Raw genomic sequence first — 18365 nt, forward strand, 5'->3', positions numbered from 1 at the left:
GACAATCCATCTCCGCTTCCTCCCGGTATCACAGATATCGGTCTTCATGTGAGATCAAGAAATGGCTGGAGGCACTGGAGGCAACAGCTAAAAGGCCCTTACAACATTCTGGTAATAGTATAAAATCCTGTGCTCCAGAAATAGCTGTGCCCTGACCCAGTGATTCCAATGTAGCCACAACACTGGCATCTAGCCAACAATGTGAAAAATTTCCCAGGTGTCTGTCTGTAGAAAGCGGACAAATCCAACCTGGCTGATTACTGTCCCATCAGCCGACTCTCCATCATCACTTAAGTGATGGAAAGAGTCATCAATAGTACAATCAAGCAGCACTTGCTTCACAATTATCTGCTCACTGATGCTCAGTTTGAGTTCTACAAGGGACACTCAGCTCCTGATCCCATCTGCTAATTGGAGTCGCAGATGATTTCACAATGTTCAGCACAATTTCCTGCTCCTCAAGATACTGAAGCATCCTGTGTTCAAATGCAATAAAACCTGGACATCATTCAGAATTAGTTTGATAAGTAGTAAGTAACATTAACACTGACAACTGACTGGGAATGACCAGTTCCGACAAGGAACAGTTTCGTCATCACCTCTTTATATCCAATTTCATTGCCATCACTGAATCCCCAAGTATGAACATCCTGGGAGTTCCTATTGACCAGAAACTGAATTGAACCAATACTGTGGTGGCAAGAGCAAGGGAATTTTATAACAAGTATTTTCACCTTCTGATTGCCAAGGACTGTCCACCATCTACAAACACAAGCAAGTAATGTGATGGACTAATCCCCACTTGTCTGTATGGGTACAACTCCAACCACATGGAAAAGGTTGAGATTCTGAAGAGAGATTACAGAGAGTTAGGCAGGAACTTAAAAAGGAGGTCCTTGAGAATAGTAATATCTGGATTACTCCCAGTGCTATGAGCTAGTGAGGGCAGGAATAGGAGGATAGAGCAGATGAATGCACGGCTGAGGAGCTGGTGTTTGGGCGAAGGATTCACATTTTTGGATCATTGGAATCTCTTTTGGGATAGAAGTCGCCTGTACAATGGGGGAGGGTTGGGACCCAGGGAGATAGTGAGGAAAGAGATCAATTTGAGAATTGTACAGTTGAAAACAGAAGCAGGCAGGGACAAGGTAGGACTGATAAATTAAACTGCATTTATTTCAATGCAAGAGGCCTAACAGGGAAGGCAGATGAACTCAGGGCATGGTTAGGAAGATGGGACTGGGATATCATAGCAATTACAGAAACATGGCTCAGGGATGGGCAGGTCTGGCAGCTTAACGTTCCAGGATACAAATGCTACAGGAAGGACAGAAAGGGGTGCAAAAGAGGAGGGGGAGTGGTGTTTTTGATAAGGGATAACATTACAGCTGTACTGAGGGAGGATATTCCCGTAAATAGATCCAGGGAAGTTAGTTGGGTGGAACTGAGAAATAGGAAAGGGATGATCACGTTATTGGGATTGTATTATAGACCCCCTAATAGTCAGAGGGAAATTGAGAAACAAATTTGTAAGGAGATCTCAGCTATCTGTAAGAATAATAGTGTGGTTGTGGTAGGGGATTTTAACTTTCCAAACATAGTCTTGGACTGCCATAGTGTTCAGGGTTTAGATGGAGAGGAATTTGTTAAGTGTGTACAAGACAATTTCTGATTCAGTATGTGGATGTACCTACTAGAGAAGGTGCAAAACTTGACCTACTCTTGAGAAATAAGGCAGAGCAGGTGACTGAGGAGTCGGTGTGGGAGCACTTAGGGGCCAGCCACCATAATTCTATTAGTTTTAAAATAGTGATGGAAAAGGATAGACAAGATCTAAAAGTTGAAGTTCTAAATTAGAGAAAGACCAATTTTGACGGAACTAAGCAAGAACTTTCGAAGCTGATTGCGGGCAGATGTTCGCAGGTAAAGGTACGGTTGGAAAATGGGAAGCTTTCAGAAATGAGTTAACAAGAACCCAGAGAAAGTATATTCCTGTCAGGGTGAAAGGGAAGGCTGGTAGATATAGGGAATGCTGGATGACTAAAGAAATTGAGGGTTTGGTTAAGAAAAAGAAGGAAGCATATGTCAGGTATAGACAGGATAGATCGAGTGAGTCCTTAGAAGAATATAAAGGAAGTAGGAGTATACTTAAGAGGGAAATCAAGAGGGCAAAAAGGGGACATGAGATAGCTTTGGCAAATAGAATGAAGGGTTTTTACAAATACATTAAGGACAAAAGGGTAACTAGGGAGAGAATAGGGCCCCTCAAAGATCAGCAAGGCGGCCTTTGTGTGGAGCTGCAGAAAATGGGGCAGAAACAAAATTAGTATTTTGCATCAGTATTTACTGTGGAAAAGGATATGGAAGATATAGAAAGTAGCAAAATAGATGGTGACACTTTGAAAAATGTCAATATTACAGAGGAGGAAGTGCTGGATGTCTTGAAACACACAAAGGTGCATAAATGCCCAGGACCTGATCAGGTGTACTCTAGAACTCTGTGGGAAGCTAGAGAAGTGATTGCTGGACCTCTTGCTGAGATATTTGTATCATCGATAGTCACAGGTGAGGTGCTGGAAGACTGGAGGTTGGCTAATGTGGTACTACTTTTTAAGAAGGGTGGTAAGGACAGACCAGGGAACTATAGACCGGTGAGCCTGACGTCAGTGGTGGGCAAGTTGTTGGAGGGAATCCTGAGGGACAGGATGTACATGTATTTGGAAAGGCAAGGACTGATTAGGGATAGTTAACGTGGCTTTGTGCGTGGGAAATCTCACAAACTTAATTGAGATTTTTAAAGAAGTAACAAAGAGGATTGATGGGGGCAGATGTGATCTAAATGGACTTCAGTAAGGCGTTCGACAAGGTTCCCCATGGGAGGCTGATTAGCAAGGTTAGATCTCATGGATTTCAGAGAGAACGAGCCATTTGGATACAGAACTAGCTCAAAGGTAGAAGATGGTGGTGGTGGAAGGTTGTTTTTCAGACTGGAGGCCTGTGACCAGTGGAGTGCCACAAGGATTGGTGTTGCATCCTCTACTTTTTGTCATTTACATAAATGATTTGGATGCGTGCATAAGAGATACAGTTAGTAAGTTTGCAGATGACACCAACATTTGGGGTGTGGTGGACAGCGAAGAAGGTTACCTCAGATTACAACAGGATCTTGATCAGATGAGCCAATGTATTGAGAAGTGGCAGATGGAGTTTAATTCAGATAAATGCAGGATGCTGCAAATCTGAGCAGGACTTACACACTTAGTGGTAAAGTCCTGGGGAGTATTGCTGAATAAAGAGACCTTGGAGTGCAGGTTCATAGCTCCTTGAAAGTGGAGTCGCAGGTAGATAGGATAGTGAAGGGATTTGGTATGCTTTTCTTTGTTGATCAGAGTATTGAGTACAGGAGTTTGGAGGTCATGTTGTGGCTGTACAGGTCATTGGTTAGGCCACTGTTGGAATATTGCGTGCAATTCTGGTCTCCTTCCGATTGGAAAGATGTTGTGAAACATGAAAGGGTTCAGAAAAGGTTTACAAGGATGTTGCAGGGTTGGAGGATTTGAGCTATAGGGAGAGGCTGAACAGGCTGGGGCTGTTTTCCCTGGAGTGTCAGAGGCTGAGGGGTGACGTTATAGAGGTTTACAAATTATGAGGGGCATGGATAGGATAAATAGACAAAGTCTTTTCTCTGGGGTCCGGGAGTCCAGAACTAGAGGGCATAGGTTTAGGGTGAGAGAGGAAAGATATAAAAGAGACCTAAGGGGCAATTTTTTCACACAGAGGGTGATACGTGTATGGAATGAGCTGCCAGAGGAAGTGGTGGAGGCTGGTACAATTGCAATATTTAAAAGGCAATTAGATGGGTATATGAATAGGAAGAATTTGGAGGGATATGGGCCGGGTGCTGGCAGGTGGGACTAGATTGGGTTGGGATACCTGGTTGCATGCATGGGTTGGACCAAAGGGTCTGTTTCCATGCTGTACATCTCTAATGATTCTTTAACATTACAAGAAGCTTGACGCCATCCAGGACAAAATGGCCTGCTTGACTGGCACTCCAGCCCTCACCTTCAACATTCACTACCTTTACTAATGATTTTCAGAACCAGCAGAATATACCATATAGAAGATACACTGCAGAAACTGACCAAAGTTCTTTTGACAGCACTCACCAAACCGACAACCTTTACCATTCGGAAGGAAAAAGGCAGCAAGTACATGGGAACACAACCATCTGCAAATTCCTCTTAAAGCCACTCGCCATCCTAATTTAGAAAATATCACTGTTCCTTCACTGAGTCAAGATCCTGGAATTCCCCCTCCCCCTGTCCTATCTGCATTGTGGATGTCCCTATAACCCAAAGACTATAGAGTCACCATCTTCTATGGGCCATTAGGGATGGGCAATACATCTTGGTCTAGCCCACATTCCACAAACAAATAAATAAAACTGATGGCAAAGCAGGCTCAAGAGGCTGAATGACAAGTTTTAGAGAGTCAGAAACAAAGGAATATGCCTGCAATAAAAACAAGTGTGCGATTCTTCTCTTCAAAAATTTCCTTTCAGTTTTACTTTGGATCAGGCCACAAAGAAAACTAATTTTGCTCAATCGACAAAATTCTGATAAAAACAGCTGTGATGTCAAGACCGATGCACACTACTGGTGCAGTATTGAAAGATTTTCTCTTAACAACTCCCTCTTCCACTCAGTGAAAGATAGTCCAAGATCACAATAAGAATATTAAAACCTTCCTTAAAATAATTGCCTGCAGAATGTCAGAAATACGTTGGTCTGTCTGGGACCAAAGTCATACAATGAATCTGAATCATTTTGTGATGTAAGAGATTGTCAATGGAATTCAAATGGGAGTCAGATTTGAGAAGCTCTCAGTTTCATAACCAGCAGGGATAGAGTTGGCAAATGTAATTCCCAAATTCTGACAGCCATAAGAGAGGACTTTCCACCTTCACTCAACACTAGGCTGAATTCTACAACTCAAAAATGATATGGTGGTGCACTGACATGATGAAACCATTTCATTTAACATTGTGACATTATTATTAACTTACCTGCCTTTTATAAAATATTAGCTGGCTCATTTCTTGGCACACATGTAAATCTGTTAAGATGTCTAAAAACATTTACGTTTAGAATTAACACACCATTTACCACCTCAACTATCTTGTCCAGCCTCATTGTGCACGTCTGCCCTTTTCACATTCAAACTTCATCTCTTGGAACACAGACATTGATATTTCCTCCACCCGACTGATACTGTTCGACATGTGAGGTTTAGGATTGTTGCTGTTCCCACCATGGGCTCAGGCCCAGACTCCTACGCTGAAGCCCATTTCAACATTGAGGGGGATCTTTCTGATGCTGGGGTGGGACTCAGTGCCAGGACAGAAGGGAGACTTGACTGATGCAATGCAAAACCAAAAGAGTAGTATTTAAATATTAACATTGTCACTGTAAATAACAGCACCCAGAAGAAGAGCATAATCTCTCAATTCTTGGACTCCCTAACCTGCAGCTTGATGGTGTCACAACTATGGACTATCACTCCCCAGTTTTACCATTTCCCAGGATTAGTACTGGTATATAGGATCAGAAAAATACAATTCAGTTCCTTAAACCTATTTTGCCATTCAATTTGATCACGGCTGATCTGTCTGTGCTCCAATTACCTGCACTAACAAATTCTCTCTAGCATTTTTCTCAAAATGTTAAACCTCTCCTTAGTATCTCTCCCGCTGCTGCAAACAATTCCAATCACCTCTTAGAAACCCTGCATCACTTTCAAAGCCATTATAAATCTGTTGTTATCCTTCTCTGCCCAGAGAACAATCCCATCAAGTCTCCACAAGTCCCAGTGTTTTATCCTGTAAGACTTCAGTTGAGCAGACAGCCTTATTATTCCAGAAGACCACAATATGCAGGAGGAGAAGGTGGCCATTCAATGAGATTATGGCTGATCTGATAATCCTCAAGGAGAAAGTGAGGATTGTAGATGCTGGAGATCAGAGCTGAAAATGTGTTGCTGGAAAAGCGCATCAGGTCAGGCAGCATCCAAGGAGCAGGAGAATCGACGTTTCGGGCATGAGCCCTTCTTCAGGAATGAGGAATGGAATAGGTCCAACCTATCCAACCTCTTCTCATTAAACAGTCCTGCCATACCAAAGTATAGTGTAGTGGATGGCACGGCGGCTCAGTGGTTAGCACTGCTGTCTCACGATGCCAGGGACCTGGGTTTGACTCCAACCTTGGGTGACTGTCTGTGTGGAGGTTGCACATTCTCCCTGCATCTGTGTGGGTTTCCTCCGGATACTCCAGTTTCCTCCCACAATCCAAAGATGTGCAGGTCACGTGAATTGGCCATGCTAAATTGCCCATAGTGTTAGGTGCACTAGTCAGGGGTAAATATAGGGTAGCAGAATGGGTCTGAGTGGGTTACTCTTTCGGAGGGTCAGTGTGGACTTGCTGGGCCAAAGGTCCTGTTTCAGTACTGTAGGGAATCTAATCTAAACCTGCTCTAGACTTTCTCTGATGCTAGTTTCACACTCACTCAATAAGGGAAACAAACTGCTCACAGTGTTCCAGCTGTGGTCTGACTAGCACCTTGTCTAATGTTAGCAAGACTTCCCTACTTCCTGCTTTAATCGCTTGGAAATAAAGACCAACATCCATTTGCCTTCCCAATCACCTGCAAAACTTATATACTGGCTATTTTTGAATCATGCACTGGGGGTCATAAATTCCTCTGTGCCTTTATGCAGCTTTTCTCTATTCTTTTTGCCAAAGTGTACATTTTCCCACATTATATTCCATGTGACAAGTTTCTGCCCATTCACCTAACCTACCTATATCTCTCTGCAAATTCTGTGTGTCATCCTCATAAATGGTTTTTTTTCCATATTTGATGCTGAACAGTATCAAGTTAATCACTGCCCAATCTGTCCAATTAAAGTGACAACTTATTTGAGACTCACAAAGAGGTGTATACTGGCGGATAGAGGTCACCCACTTCAGCAGTATTCCAGGAGCCCCCAGTGCGATGGATGAGAGAGAATAATATATATTCATGTAAAGCATTTGTGGCACTTCTTAATGCTGGATCTTAGACTCTGGACTTGGTCTTCACTAAAGCTCAATAAAGACACTGAAGTCATCTGGCTTCAGTGAGGGACAAAAACATCAGCTCACAACAAGAAACAGCAGCAGCCTGTCCTTGTATTCTCTATCCTCCATACTCAGTGTTTCCAATGTGACATTTGTCAGTCATAGATCATCACCCAGGTCATCTCTCAGTACTCAAGAACCTTCTTCTTAGTTGCTTCCGAATGAAAACTGAAACACAATTTTACTCACTTTGGGACCTGGCCTTCCAGGTATCCCTGGTTCACCCTTTGGACCTTCCAGACCCTGTGTAATAAACAAAAGAGGACAGACATTAAAATACATCTTTTCAATTAATCAATATGTCTTGAGTCCAATGGATACATCAGTATCAATAGTATTAGAAAAGGAATACATCCAATGTCTTTTATCCCGATTTCAATGACTGTTAAAGGGGCTGAAATCTGTATGAGTTTTAGGTGTGACTCACAGATCTAGCAAAATTCCAGAAATACCCCTGAATGCAAACTCAGAGAAAGACATTTGTCCCATTTCTCCCAGTATGGCATTCTGAACTCTCCAATAAAAACGAACAATGCTGGAAAAAGTCAGGAGGTTTGGCAGTACCTGTAAGGAGAGGTCAAAGACAATTCACCAAAATTAGGAAATGTTAGTGATGTAACAAACTTCACACAAGCACAGAGGCAGGAGAAGTGGGAGGTGGGAGAAATTACATGACAAATGGGATGATGGAGTAAGAAAAGAAACAAAAGGCAAGTCTAAATGGCAGAAGAGTCAGCGTCATAGAACTGTCACAGGGCAGAAAGATGCCATTTGGCCCATAGTGTCTCCTTGCCAATTCCTTGCAAGAGTAATACAACCAGACCCACGCTCCACTTTTTCCCTCAGCCCTGCAAATTTACCTTCTTCAGATAATTATTCAATCGCTTTCAGACAGTGCAGGCAGATCCTGACCACTTGCTGCATAAAATAGCTTTTCCTCACATTGCCCCTGTTTCTTTTGCTTTAATGTGTGTCCCCTTGTTCTCACAAATACGATCAGTATCTCCCTATCGTTTGTGTCCAGTCCCCTCATGATTTTGAATACCACAATTAAATCTCTCCAAGGAGAACAGCCCAGTCTCTCCAATCTTACCCTCAACTGAAGTGAATCACCCCAGCACAATTCTCTCAAATATTTCTTCAACCTTCCTAATGCATTTACATCCTTCCTATAGCATAGTGTCTTCTATACTCCAGTTGAGACCAAACCAGTGATTTTAAAAGATTCATCATAACTTGCTCGCTTTTGTACTCCATGTAACTACTTGTGAAGCCTAGGACTCCATATCCACGATTAACTCTTCTCTCAATCTGTCCTACTATCTTCAACCATTTGTACACATATTCTCACAGGTCCCTCTGTTTCTTTAGCACCACACACCTTATTTTATGTTGCTTCTCCTCATTCTTCTAACCAAAATGTGTCACTTCACACAACTGGTTAAATTTCATCTGCTACATCTGTCCACTCCATAAGCCTGTATCCTCTGGGGGTCTATCACTGTCTACCGCAGCATTTGCATTACTTTCAAGTTTTGTGCCACCCACAAACTTTGAAAGGCTGTCCTGTTCTCCCAAGTTCAGGTCATTAATATCTATGCCAGGAAATGTAGGGGTACAAACCATGACCCCTGGAGAACCACACTACATAGCTTTGTCAGTCGTTAAACCAACAAATCACTATTCACGGTTTCCTGTCACTCAACCAATATGGTATCCATCCTGCTAATGTCCTTTGATTCCATGAGTTTCAGCTTTGCTGAAAAGCCTGTTACATGGCACTTTTTCAATCACCTTTCAGAAGTCCATGTTCACAGCAAACTCATTGGATCTCATAGAAACCGATAAAATTCTAACAGGACTAAACAGGACAAACAGAGAAAGGACTTTCCCGATGACCAGGCAGTCCAGAACCAGAAAGTCACAGTCTAATGATATAGGATAGGCCATTTAGGATGCAGATGAGGAGAAATGTCTTCACCCATGACCCTCCCATTTGTTCTTGCTCCATTATCCCACTGCCATGTAGTTTCTCCCGTTCTGCACCCCATCAGAGGGCTTCCTATTGTATTTTCCCACTTTGTCCCCATTTCTTCTGCCTCGGTGCTTCTGTAAACGTTGTCACATCACTAACATTTCCTAGAAAGCAGTTAGGGGCAAAATATTGAAGGTTTTCAAGATGGAGTTAGAACTGGTTCTTATGGCTGAAGACATCAAAAGGAGAAAGTGGGAACAGAATATTGAGTTAGATCATTAGCCATAATCATACTGAGTGGCAGAGCAGGCTGAAAGGGATGAATGGCCTACTCCTGCTGCTATTTTCCCTGTTTCTCTGTTTCTATTCCCTTCATCAGGCCTCTCTATTACTTCATTGACAATCAAGTTACATTTTGCCTTTAACTGAATCAACTCAACACTGAGTTCAACAATTTCAGATCATAATGACTTTGGACGGGTATATGAATAGGAAGGGTTTGGAGGGATATGGGCCGGGTGCTGGCAGGTGGGACTAGATTGGGTTGGGATATCTGGTCGGCATGGACGGGTTGGACTGAAGGGTCTGATTCCATGCTGTACATCTCTATGACTCTATGACTTCCACTTTTATTCTGGTCTTCTCGAGGCAACTGTTGTCAGTCATTCTGTTCTTCCTGTTGTACGTATACCTGGCCGTGAAGAGAATTCATCTTTATCGATTACATGTGGAATGTGTACAAGATGTTGCGACTCTTCCTGGAGGTTAGTCTGCTCTGAGTTTGCAAGCTACATACACATTTGTGCAGTTAGCTTGCTGTAATGTCTGCTTCACAATTTATTCCGTTTTACTATGCTAAATAAACTAACCCCTGGAGTTAATCAATTTCTGGCAGGTGATTGATTATTAGAAAATCATCATTAACATGACATGGTGAACTGCAGTGAAAAGCATCATGTTAATGAGGTAATTGCATATTTACCAGCATTATCACTTTGCACTAGTCAAAACCCATGCAATCAGTTAAACATCAGAGATACAACTGAAATCACAGCAGAATATTCAAGAAACACTTTTGGAATTGAATATGAAAGAAACATGGAACACTTCACTTTCTTCTGAATTAGTGGAGCTAAGGTCTTAGCTCTCTGCTCTGGAAAGACAAATGTAAATTCAAGAGGCAAAAAGACCGAACAACTAGCTCATGATAAATCTAGATTTGACACTACCATCTCAAATATGAAGTAGTCTTTAGGATACATCTCTGCTCAGCTAACAAAAATGAATAAAGGACAGAAAGAGAAAGAAAGGAAGCACAATGAACTACAAGCTCAGTATCATCAATCCAATTAAACGTTTGCTAGAAGATTTGGAGCAACTTGGACTTCAAACATATCAGGCTCAACAGCAATAGCAGCATCGGGTTGAATTCTAAGTAAAACTGGAGAAATTAGAATTTGCAAAGACAGCTAGAGATGCACAGCATACACAAAGAGCTGCAAACACTCATATGAACTAGCCATAGGAGTTGACCATTTAATCCTTCAAACCTGCTCTGTCATTCAGTAAGATCATGGCTGAACTGTTTGTAACCTCATATCTATATTCCCACCTCCTCTTGAAAACCTTGCACCTCCTTGCTTAGAATCAATCTGCCTCTGCCTTAAAAATATTAGAAAAGATTTCCAAGGACTGATGACCTTCGGAGAGAACGTTTTTTGCTTAATATCTGCTTTAAATAAACAGTGACCCCTAGTTCTAGATTATCCCATAAAATAAAACATCCTCTCCGCATCTACTCTGCCAAGACCCCTCAGGACCTAATATGTTTTGATCAAGTCACCTTTTACTCTTCTAAATTCCAACAAATTCAAGCCCAGCCTGATCAACCTTTCCCCATAAGGTAATCTCTCCATACCATATATGAGTCTAGTCAACCTTCTCTGAATTATTTCTAAGGTATTTATGTCCTTTGTTAAATTAGTGTCCAATATCATGCACAATACTGCAGATACAGTCTCACTGATGTCCTGTAAAACTGAAGCATAAGCTCTCTACTTTTGTAAGCAGTTCCCCTTGCATTTTATTAGCTTTCCTGATTTCTTGCTGTACCTGCACACTAATCTTTTGAGATTCCTGAGACACTGAGATCCTTTGCTTCTCTCACCACTTAGACAAATCTTTCTGCCAAACTGTTTGCACATTATTTGTGGATGGCATGGTAGCTCAATGGTTAGCACTATTGCCTCACAGCGCCAGGGACCTGGGTTTGATTCCTGGCTCAGGTGACTGACTGTGTGGAGTTTGCACATTCTCTCTATGTCTGTGTGGGTTTCCTCCCACAATCCAAAAATGTGTGGGCCAGGTGAATTGGCCATTCTAAATTGCCTATAGTGTTAGGTGCATTACTCAGAGGGAAATGTAGGGTAGGGGGATGGGTTTAGGTGGATTGCTCTTTGGAGGGTCAGTGTTGACTTGTTGGGCCATTGGGCCTGTTTCTATACTGTAAGTATCTAAGCTTAAAAAAAGGTTTCACACTTTATTGTTCACTTGCCACATCCTTGCCCACTCTCTGAACCAGTCTGTATCTTTTTGCAGCATCCTTACATCCTCTTCACAACTCAACTTTCTCATCTTACTGTCATCAGCAAACTTGGCAACCATACTCCCTTTCCCTTCATCCAAGTCATTTCTACAAATTGGCAAACCACTCAATACATTTTACCATCCCTGTTCCTGTTAGCCAGATACTCTTCTATCTACGTTAATAAGCTACTCCCTACATCATTAGCTTCATCATGAACTCTGAAGACAGCTTTTTCAGAATTAATTTTTCACTTCCCGCCCTATAATTTATGGCAATCCTAGACTTGAACCAAAAGCACAGAGTGTTCCGACTGTCCTCAAAACCACGTGCCCAACACCAAGGTCTTGACCTAATCAATAAACTGTTCTTAGCAAGTTAAATGTTGTTGGGGAGGACAAGGAATTTAACAAGTTCCTGCAGGAGAAGGGACCTTGCCACTTGGCAATGTTTCCAAATCCCAGAGGAACCGTTTGCTTCTTAAGCTGAGAAGTTGATATTATAGATTTAAAAATCTTCGATATTTAAATCTGATTGCACTCAGCTATGCAAAACATGGCTCCTTCAGTTCCACTAACAGCAGTTATCTTAGAAGTGTTTGGGATGAGATTTAGGGTAACGCTCAATTACTGTTCCATGACGAGAAAATAGCAAACAGATTCCTGAAACTGGAAGTCCACTGTAACTCTGAATTACCAAAATCCACTATTTGATCCTTCACTGCCAATCCAGGTACACAGAAAGGACTGATTTTTAACCAATTATTTCATCTGATAGGCCAACGAAAACTTTAGAAAGTTGCCAGCATGACTTCAGAATGCAGGGTGCATTCAAATCCAGGCGGCGAGGTGAAGGGAGGTTACTGCGGCAATTCCTTGGCTGGCTCTGGACCTTTCTTTTTATTCTTAAATTAATCACTCAAAAGAACAGGCTAACATCAGCCACAGTTTCCAAAACGTGAGTGCAGTGACACCTTAATAAAATTGTGCAAAAGCCGTAATGTTTGGTTTATGGATGTTTTGCTGTAATGCTTCACAGTCGTTGAACAGTATCCTATCTGCATTGTACATGAATACTTTTGAGCTAGCCCCATTCAAATACAAGTTTTGAAGTAGTCCCATCAGGTCCATAGTTTTGAGACCATCCAGCCTTTGAGGTGGCCTAGTCAAGTAACTTCTTTTCCATGGCTTCTGGTTGATACAATCAGAGGGTTAATTGAAGTGGAGGACAATAGATATGGAAAGGTTGTTGAAAAGAATGAAAGATGAACAGCACACAAGATTTGCTTAACCTCCATTTCTGTCTACAGCAGAATCACGGCGCAGAATTAGAAGGGCATCTGGCACTAGTTAAAAGGGCACTTGACATTGCTTTGACTTTAACAGGGTTACCTTGCACCAACAATACACCATGACTCCCCATTCCACCAACATTGGAAGAAGTCTCACTATCAAAAACAGTCAGCCAATCTGCTTGATCAGCACGCTATATAGTCCTAGCAGCGCCAGAATATTGTAGTGGTTCCTGCTGGGACTACAAGCAGATCCAAGGAGGATGAAACCAGCGACCTGACTGAAAAATAAATCCCAGGATATTGTCAGGGAGGAATCAGGGACATCACTGTGGGGGTGGTTGAGGGAAAGATTTCAGGTTTTAGAGATGGGGTAGAAGGCACAAAGGGGTAAACCCACTTCAAAGGAGTGCTCTCAATGGGCACAGGAGATCCCAAAAGAGTACCTCATATGATCAAAGATTGGACAAGTTGGCTGAGGCCTTTCCTAACACCCACCACCTCCAGAATCACTTCCCACCCACTTTATTTTATAAACCTCCAGTCTTCAAACAAGCCATTGAGGAGTGACAAAATTCACCCCAATGAATCAAACAGCACAAAGGAGGTAACTCAGTTGTCTGTGTGTGACTTCTAATTTAATCCCACACCCTAGCTTATTCCCAACAATCCTGCAGACTTCACATCTAAAGTGTGGAAGTAGGCTATTTAGCCCAAGGAGTCCATACTACCCCTCCCAAAGAGCATCACATCCACACCCATCCCTACCCTGTGTTTACTGTAGTAACCACCCCCTCCCCCCGCCAGTGTCTATCATACAGTGACTAGAATGGCACACAGTGTCCACACCAGGATTTGAAACAGGCTCAGCAGAATTCCCTTACTGTTCTGGCCCTTTAGAAGTAATGTACTTGGTTTCCCTTTAACCTTCTCCATTCTAAGAAGAACAAGCACAACTTTTCCGATCTCTCCTCTTTCCTGATATTACCCTCTATGCCCACCTCAAGGTATTGCCTTCAAGGCCCTGACACTCTTCCTAACTGTGGTGCCTGGAATCAGTCACAGTTCATTGGTGTTTGATACAGGTTTGGTAAAGCTCTCTTGTTTTTGTATTTAATGCCCCTACTTACAAAGCCAATGATCCCATGTGCCTTTTTAACTGCCTTAGCAAAGATTTCTCAATACGCAGCCTGTGCTATCAAAACTCATCAAAAGAGCCTAACTGAGATTACATTGCCTCTGCATTTGCCACGGTCCATAACTGATCACTTCACACTTGTCCACAATCAGTTCCATCCGTCATATGTAGTTATAGGGTTTGATATTTGCATCAACCTGTGGGAAAGGTGTTATTACACACCTCTGGAGCAGGTGGGACTTGAACCCAGGCCTTTTGGCTCAGAGATAGGTACACTACCACTATGCCAGAATACCCCAAACCATGTTGGCTTTGATAATTATGTAAATAGACCTTTGTGGTAAGCAATGATATCACTGTGACCTCCGTGGTCATGTGTTAGAGCTCCAGGAGGAAGTTAATTGTTGTACACACCTTGAAGCCTCCCACTCTGTAGCCTTATCATTGCATGCAGTGTAACAATAAACAAACATTATCAGTTACTAAGAAGTCTGACTGCAGATTCAATCAATAACCAAGTACCCACATGGCCAACTACCATGTCTGTCCATAACACTGGACTCAAGATTAGAGTGGTGCTGAAAAAGCACAGCAGGTCCGGCAGCATCCGAGAAGCAGGAAAATCAACATTTCAGGCAAAAGACCTTCATCAGGAATCACTGAAACGTCGATTTTCCTGCTCTTCGGATGCTGCCTGAACCTGCTGTGCTTTTCCAGCACCACTTTAATCTAGAATCTGATCTCCAGCATCTGCAGCCCTCACTTTCGCCTAGTTGATCATGACACTGGACTGTCTAAATCCTCCTGTAATCTGCTACTCTTCTGCTTACCACTGATTACATTTGCAAGTTTGCATCATCCACAAACTTTGAAATCATACTCCCATATACACAAAGCTGAGTCTTTCACATAGAAAAGAAGAAATGCAATGGTTCTAATACTGACTCTTGATGGTTCCATTGTACCTCTCTCCAGTCAGAAAGATACCCATTCACAATTGCTTCTTGCCTTCTATCCTTTAATTAATTGCATACCCAAGTTACCGCCAGTCCTTTAATTGCATGTGCTAGTTTCAAATAAGTCTAAAATATGGTTGTTTATCAAGTGCCTCTTAAATTCCACGCAGTAAATAAATCATATATACATTTTTAAAGGGCTCCAGATATCCCAAATCAGTAAACATATGGCCCACTTTGTCCATTGAGTTCATTCACGTTTAACACAGTAGATTTGACCTCATTGTTTATGCTCAATGACACTAAAATTCACAGGGATTAGATGAGTTGCCTGGGCAAGGCCTTCTCATTACTAGATTGACTTCCAATGTGGGACAAGCTGAAAAAGTACTAGACTGGTAAACTGCAAAGATCATAACACATGCACTCTGAATGAGATCTCACTGTTCACCTCTAAAACTTAGTTGAATGAAATGTATTAAAGATAGAATCCCAAATCAAAAAAAAGAAATAGACTATGGATTTGAAAAGAAAGAATACTATTCCAGCTAACACAATAAATGTGAGACCTCCTTCTGAGCATGAAACAAAAAGCTGTGTCTGTGATCAATGGGCAGTTAATAGGAGAGTTAGAGGTCATTTCCCAGGATGCCCTCCAGCACTCAAGGAGGCTTCAAATCCATCAGAGAGCCATTACAGAAGGAGGCCATTTAGTCCATCGATTCAATTGTCTGCAGAGCATTCCAAACAGTCCCATTCTCCTCTCTATTTTGTAATGTTGCAAATGTATTTCTCTTGAATGCCTGTCCAATTAGGAAATCAGTTGGATTGTGCAGAGTTGCAGTTTCTCTGTATTCCAGGTACCTGCTTTCAAAGGCCCTGTTTCCAGCATGTCCAGTGAGTTGGCATCTCCGAAAGACATGCAGGCACTACTTCACAACAACTTTCAACCCAGTCCAGAGAACGCTGTATGGGCATCAATCTTGTTGACCATTCTACATTATTGCAAACTGATGGTCCTTCTTGATGATACATGGAGTGTAGATAATGCAGATCCTCATTCTCAGTACATGCAGTCTACAAAATGCAGATTCCAATAAGTAGAAAATACAATTCAAATCTCTATGCCCAGTGTAGAGAATAAATGCACAAATGGAGAGTGTGTAGGAATTGCTCAGTGTCCAACAAAGCTCGAAATCAGGTTGAATTTATAATCCAAGAGCCGGGATTTCTCCTCCTCAAGAATCTCCTGTGGCTGCAGCTCATTCCGAGATACTGGTTATCTTCAAAGGAAGAATGACGAGGGACAGAGACACATTCACACACAAAATATTTAACAAAGTCTGGCCCTCCGCGAGATACATTTCACCAGTGCAGTAACACCCCAGTGAAAAACATCACAGCTCCACTGCTTTGGAAGGTACTCACATCATATCCCGGGTCACCTTGAGGTCCATCTGGTCCAGGTTCACCAGGATCACCCTTTGCTCCCTAGATAATGGTGAAAATTAAGGCTCTGGTTAATTTTCTTTGAATTGAGGTTCTAAAATATTTTTTCTCCAATGATATTGAACACAGAGACTTGACAGAAATGAGCAGATTCACTTACAGCTGGACCAGGGGGCCCAGGAGGTCCACGTTCCCCCTAGAAAAAGAAGTACATATCTCATAAGTACATGGGCAAATCTTTGAAAGACATTGCTTCAGGAACAGTTATAATACACCAGCTTCTCTTTGTTGCATATTCTCCTATAGCATCCCTTTAAATGGCCACCTCTAACACTGAATTAAATTATTTTTAATCAATTATTATGAAGTTCCAGATTTATAAAGGTGCCAAACTTTAAAGGAGCAAGTTTTGGTGAATGAATCAATGCATAACGACAGTCCGACACTTCGTATAGGCATTAAAAAACTGTGACGTAAAACTGAACTATTCTGTTTTCACAAAATTAGCTAGCAGTATGTGGAGGGAATTAAACCCCTCTTTGAATTGAATGTTTTCTAACACAGCCCTCGCCTTAAACTTTCACAAACAGTCCCCAGTCTCTCTCAGGAACACCGACAACGTTTAATCGCTTAAGTTTCTGCTCAAGTAGCCATTCTATTAAAGAAACAAAACATCCAAAATTGAATGTTACTGAGTGAGATCGATGTTAGGTTTTATTGGGAATGAATTAACGCACTGTACTCGGTTTTGCCTTGAAATCCCACAGCAGTCAGGGAAAACTGGGACCTGGCCTCGGGACTCCCCCTGCCGCCAGACTTTGCGGGCTGGTACCCGGGACAATGCAGCCCTTTGTTTACAGCTCTCCTGAAAACCCATGCATACTCACATCGATGCCGTCTGATCCAGGAACCCCGGCTGGGCCCGGGGATCCAACTACACGCTGCTCATCGAACGGACCCTGGCAAGCAAGAGACGGAGAAAGATTTAAACCTTGGAGTAAAATGTAGACATCAGAAAATGACGCAGGAGTGGAGAAAATAAAACTGTCACGTTTTCGAAATATTATTCAAGTTTTTTTAGGAAAATGATGAACAAGTACAAGTAGAGTTAAACAGAATAAGAAATCATAGACTTATTGGAAGCCCCTGTCAAGACCAGTAGAAACAGAAATTGCTAGAGAAACTTAGGAGGTCTGCAGCACCTGTGTAGAGAGATAGAGTTAACCTTTCGAGTCCAGTCTTCTGTCTTGTTCTGGGTAGTGACTGGGAACTGGAATTGTATCTTTTTTTCGTTTTGCCCAGCTATTTCTTCAGCCAGTCCCGTGCTCAAGGCTAAGAATTTCACTGCCTCACAGCTCGGGCACCCAAAACACCACACTTCATTCAAAGAAATTCAGAATTGGGGAGGGAGATAGATGTTAAGTTCACTCAAGGTAAATTATTTCCTCTTGGATTTCAACATTCCTGGATTCAGAAGGAGCTGTTGACAGTTGGGGAGTGTGGAGAGCTGCACATTGTGGGTTATAATTAACATCCTGTCAATTCGGGACAAATTTGCAGCGCACTCTGTCCCGCACTTTTTCAGTATTGTATCATACCACCGATCTCTTGGTCGATCTCACCCCTGAACGTACCTGGGTCAAGCACAAGCTGATGATTTGCAGCAAGAGTACAAGCCGCAGGACTCCAGGGCGCCGCCAGATACTGGTCAGGCTAGCCATGCTGAGTTACTCCGCCTGGAGAAAGCAAAAATACAATCCACGCGTTTCTCGCCGGTTCAGGCGATCAGTTGGG

At 42.3% G+C, this 18365-nt stretch overlaps 1 protein-coding gene across 1 annotated transcript in view; it reads right to left on the reverse strand.

The window, feature by feature from the left end:
* Positions 1-18365, reverse strand: part of col9a2 (procollagen, type IX, alpha 2) — a 213495-nt gene extending 195130 nt beyond the window's left edge. The window contains exons 1-5 of the mRNA XM_072548624.1: positions 18206-18365; positions 17459-17530; positions 16732-16767; positions 16551-16613; positions 7368-7421 (exon numbers count right to left, since the gene is read on the reverse strand). Of these exons, the coding sequence (XP_072404725.1) occupies positions 7368-7421; positions 16551-16613; positions 16732-16767; positions 17459-17530; positions 18206-18292 (312 nt within the window). The 5' untranslated portion in view covers positions 18293-18365. The remainder of the gene's footprint in view (positions 1-7367; positions 7422-16550; positions 16614-16731; positions 16768-17458; positions 17531-18205) is intronic.

This window comes from Chiloscyllium punctatum, chromosome 27, assembly GCF_047496795.1.
Source record: "Chiloscyllium punctatum isolate Juve2018m chromosome 27, sChiPun1.3, whole genome shotgun sequence".
Lineage (NCBI taxonomy): Eukaryota > Metazoa > Chordata > Chondrichthyes > Orectolobiformes > Hemiscylliidae > Chiloscyllium > Chiloscyllium punctatum.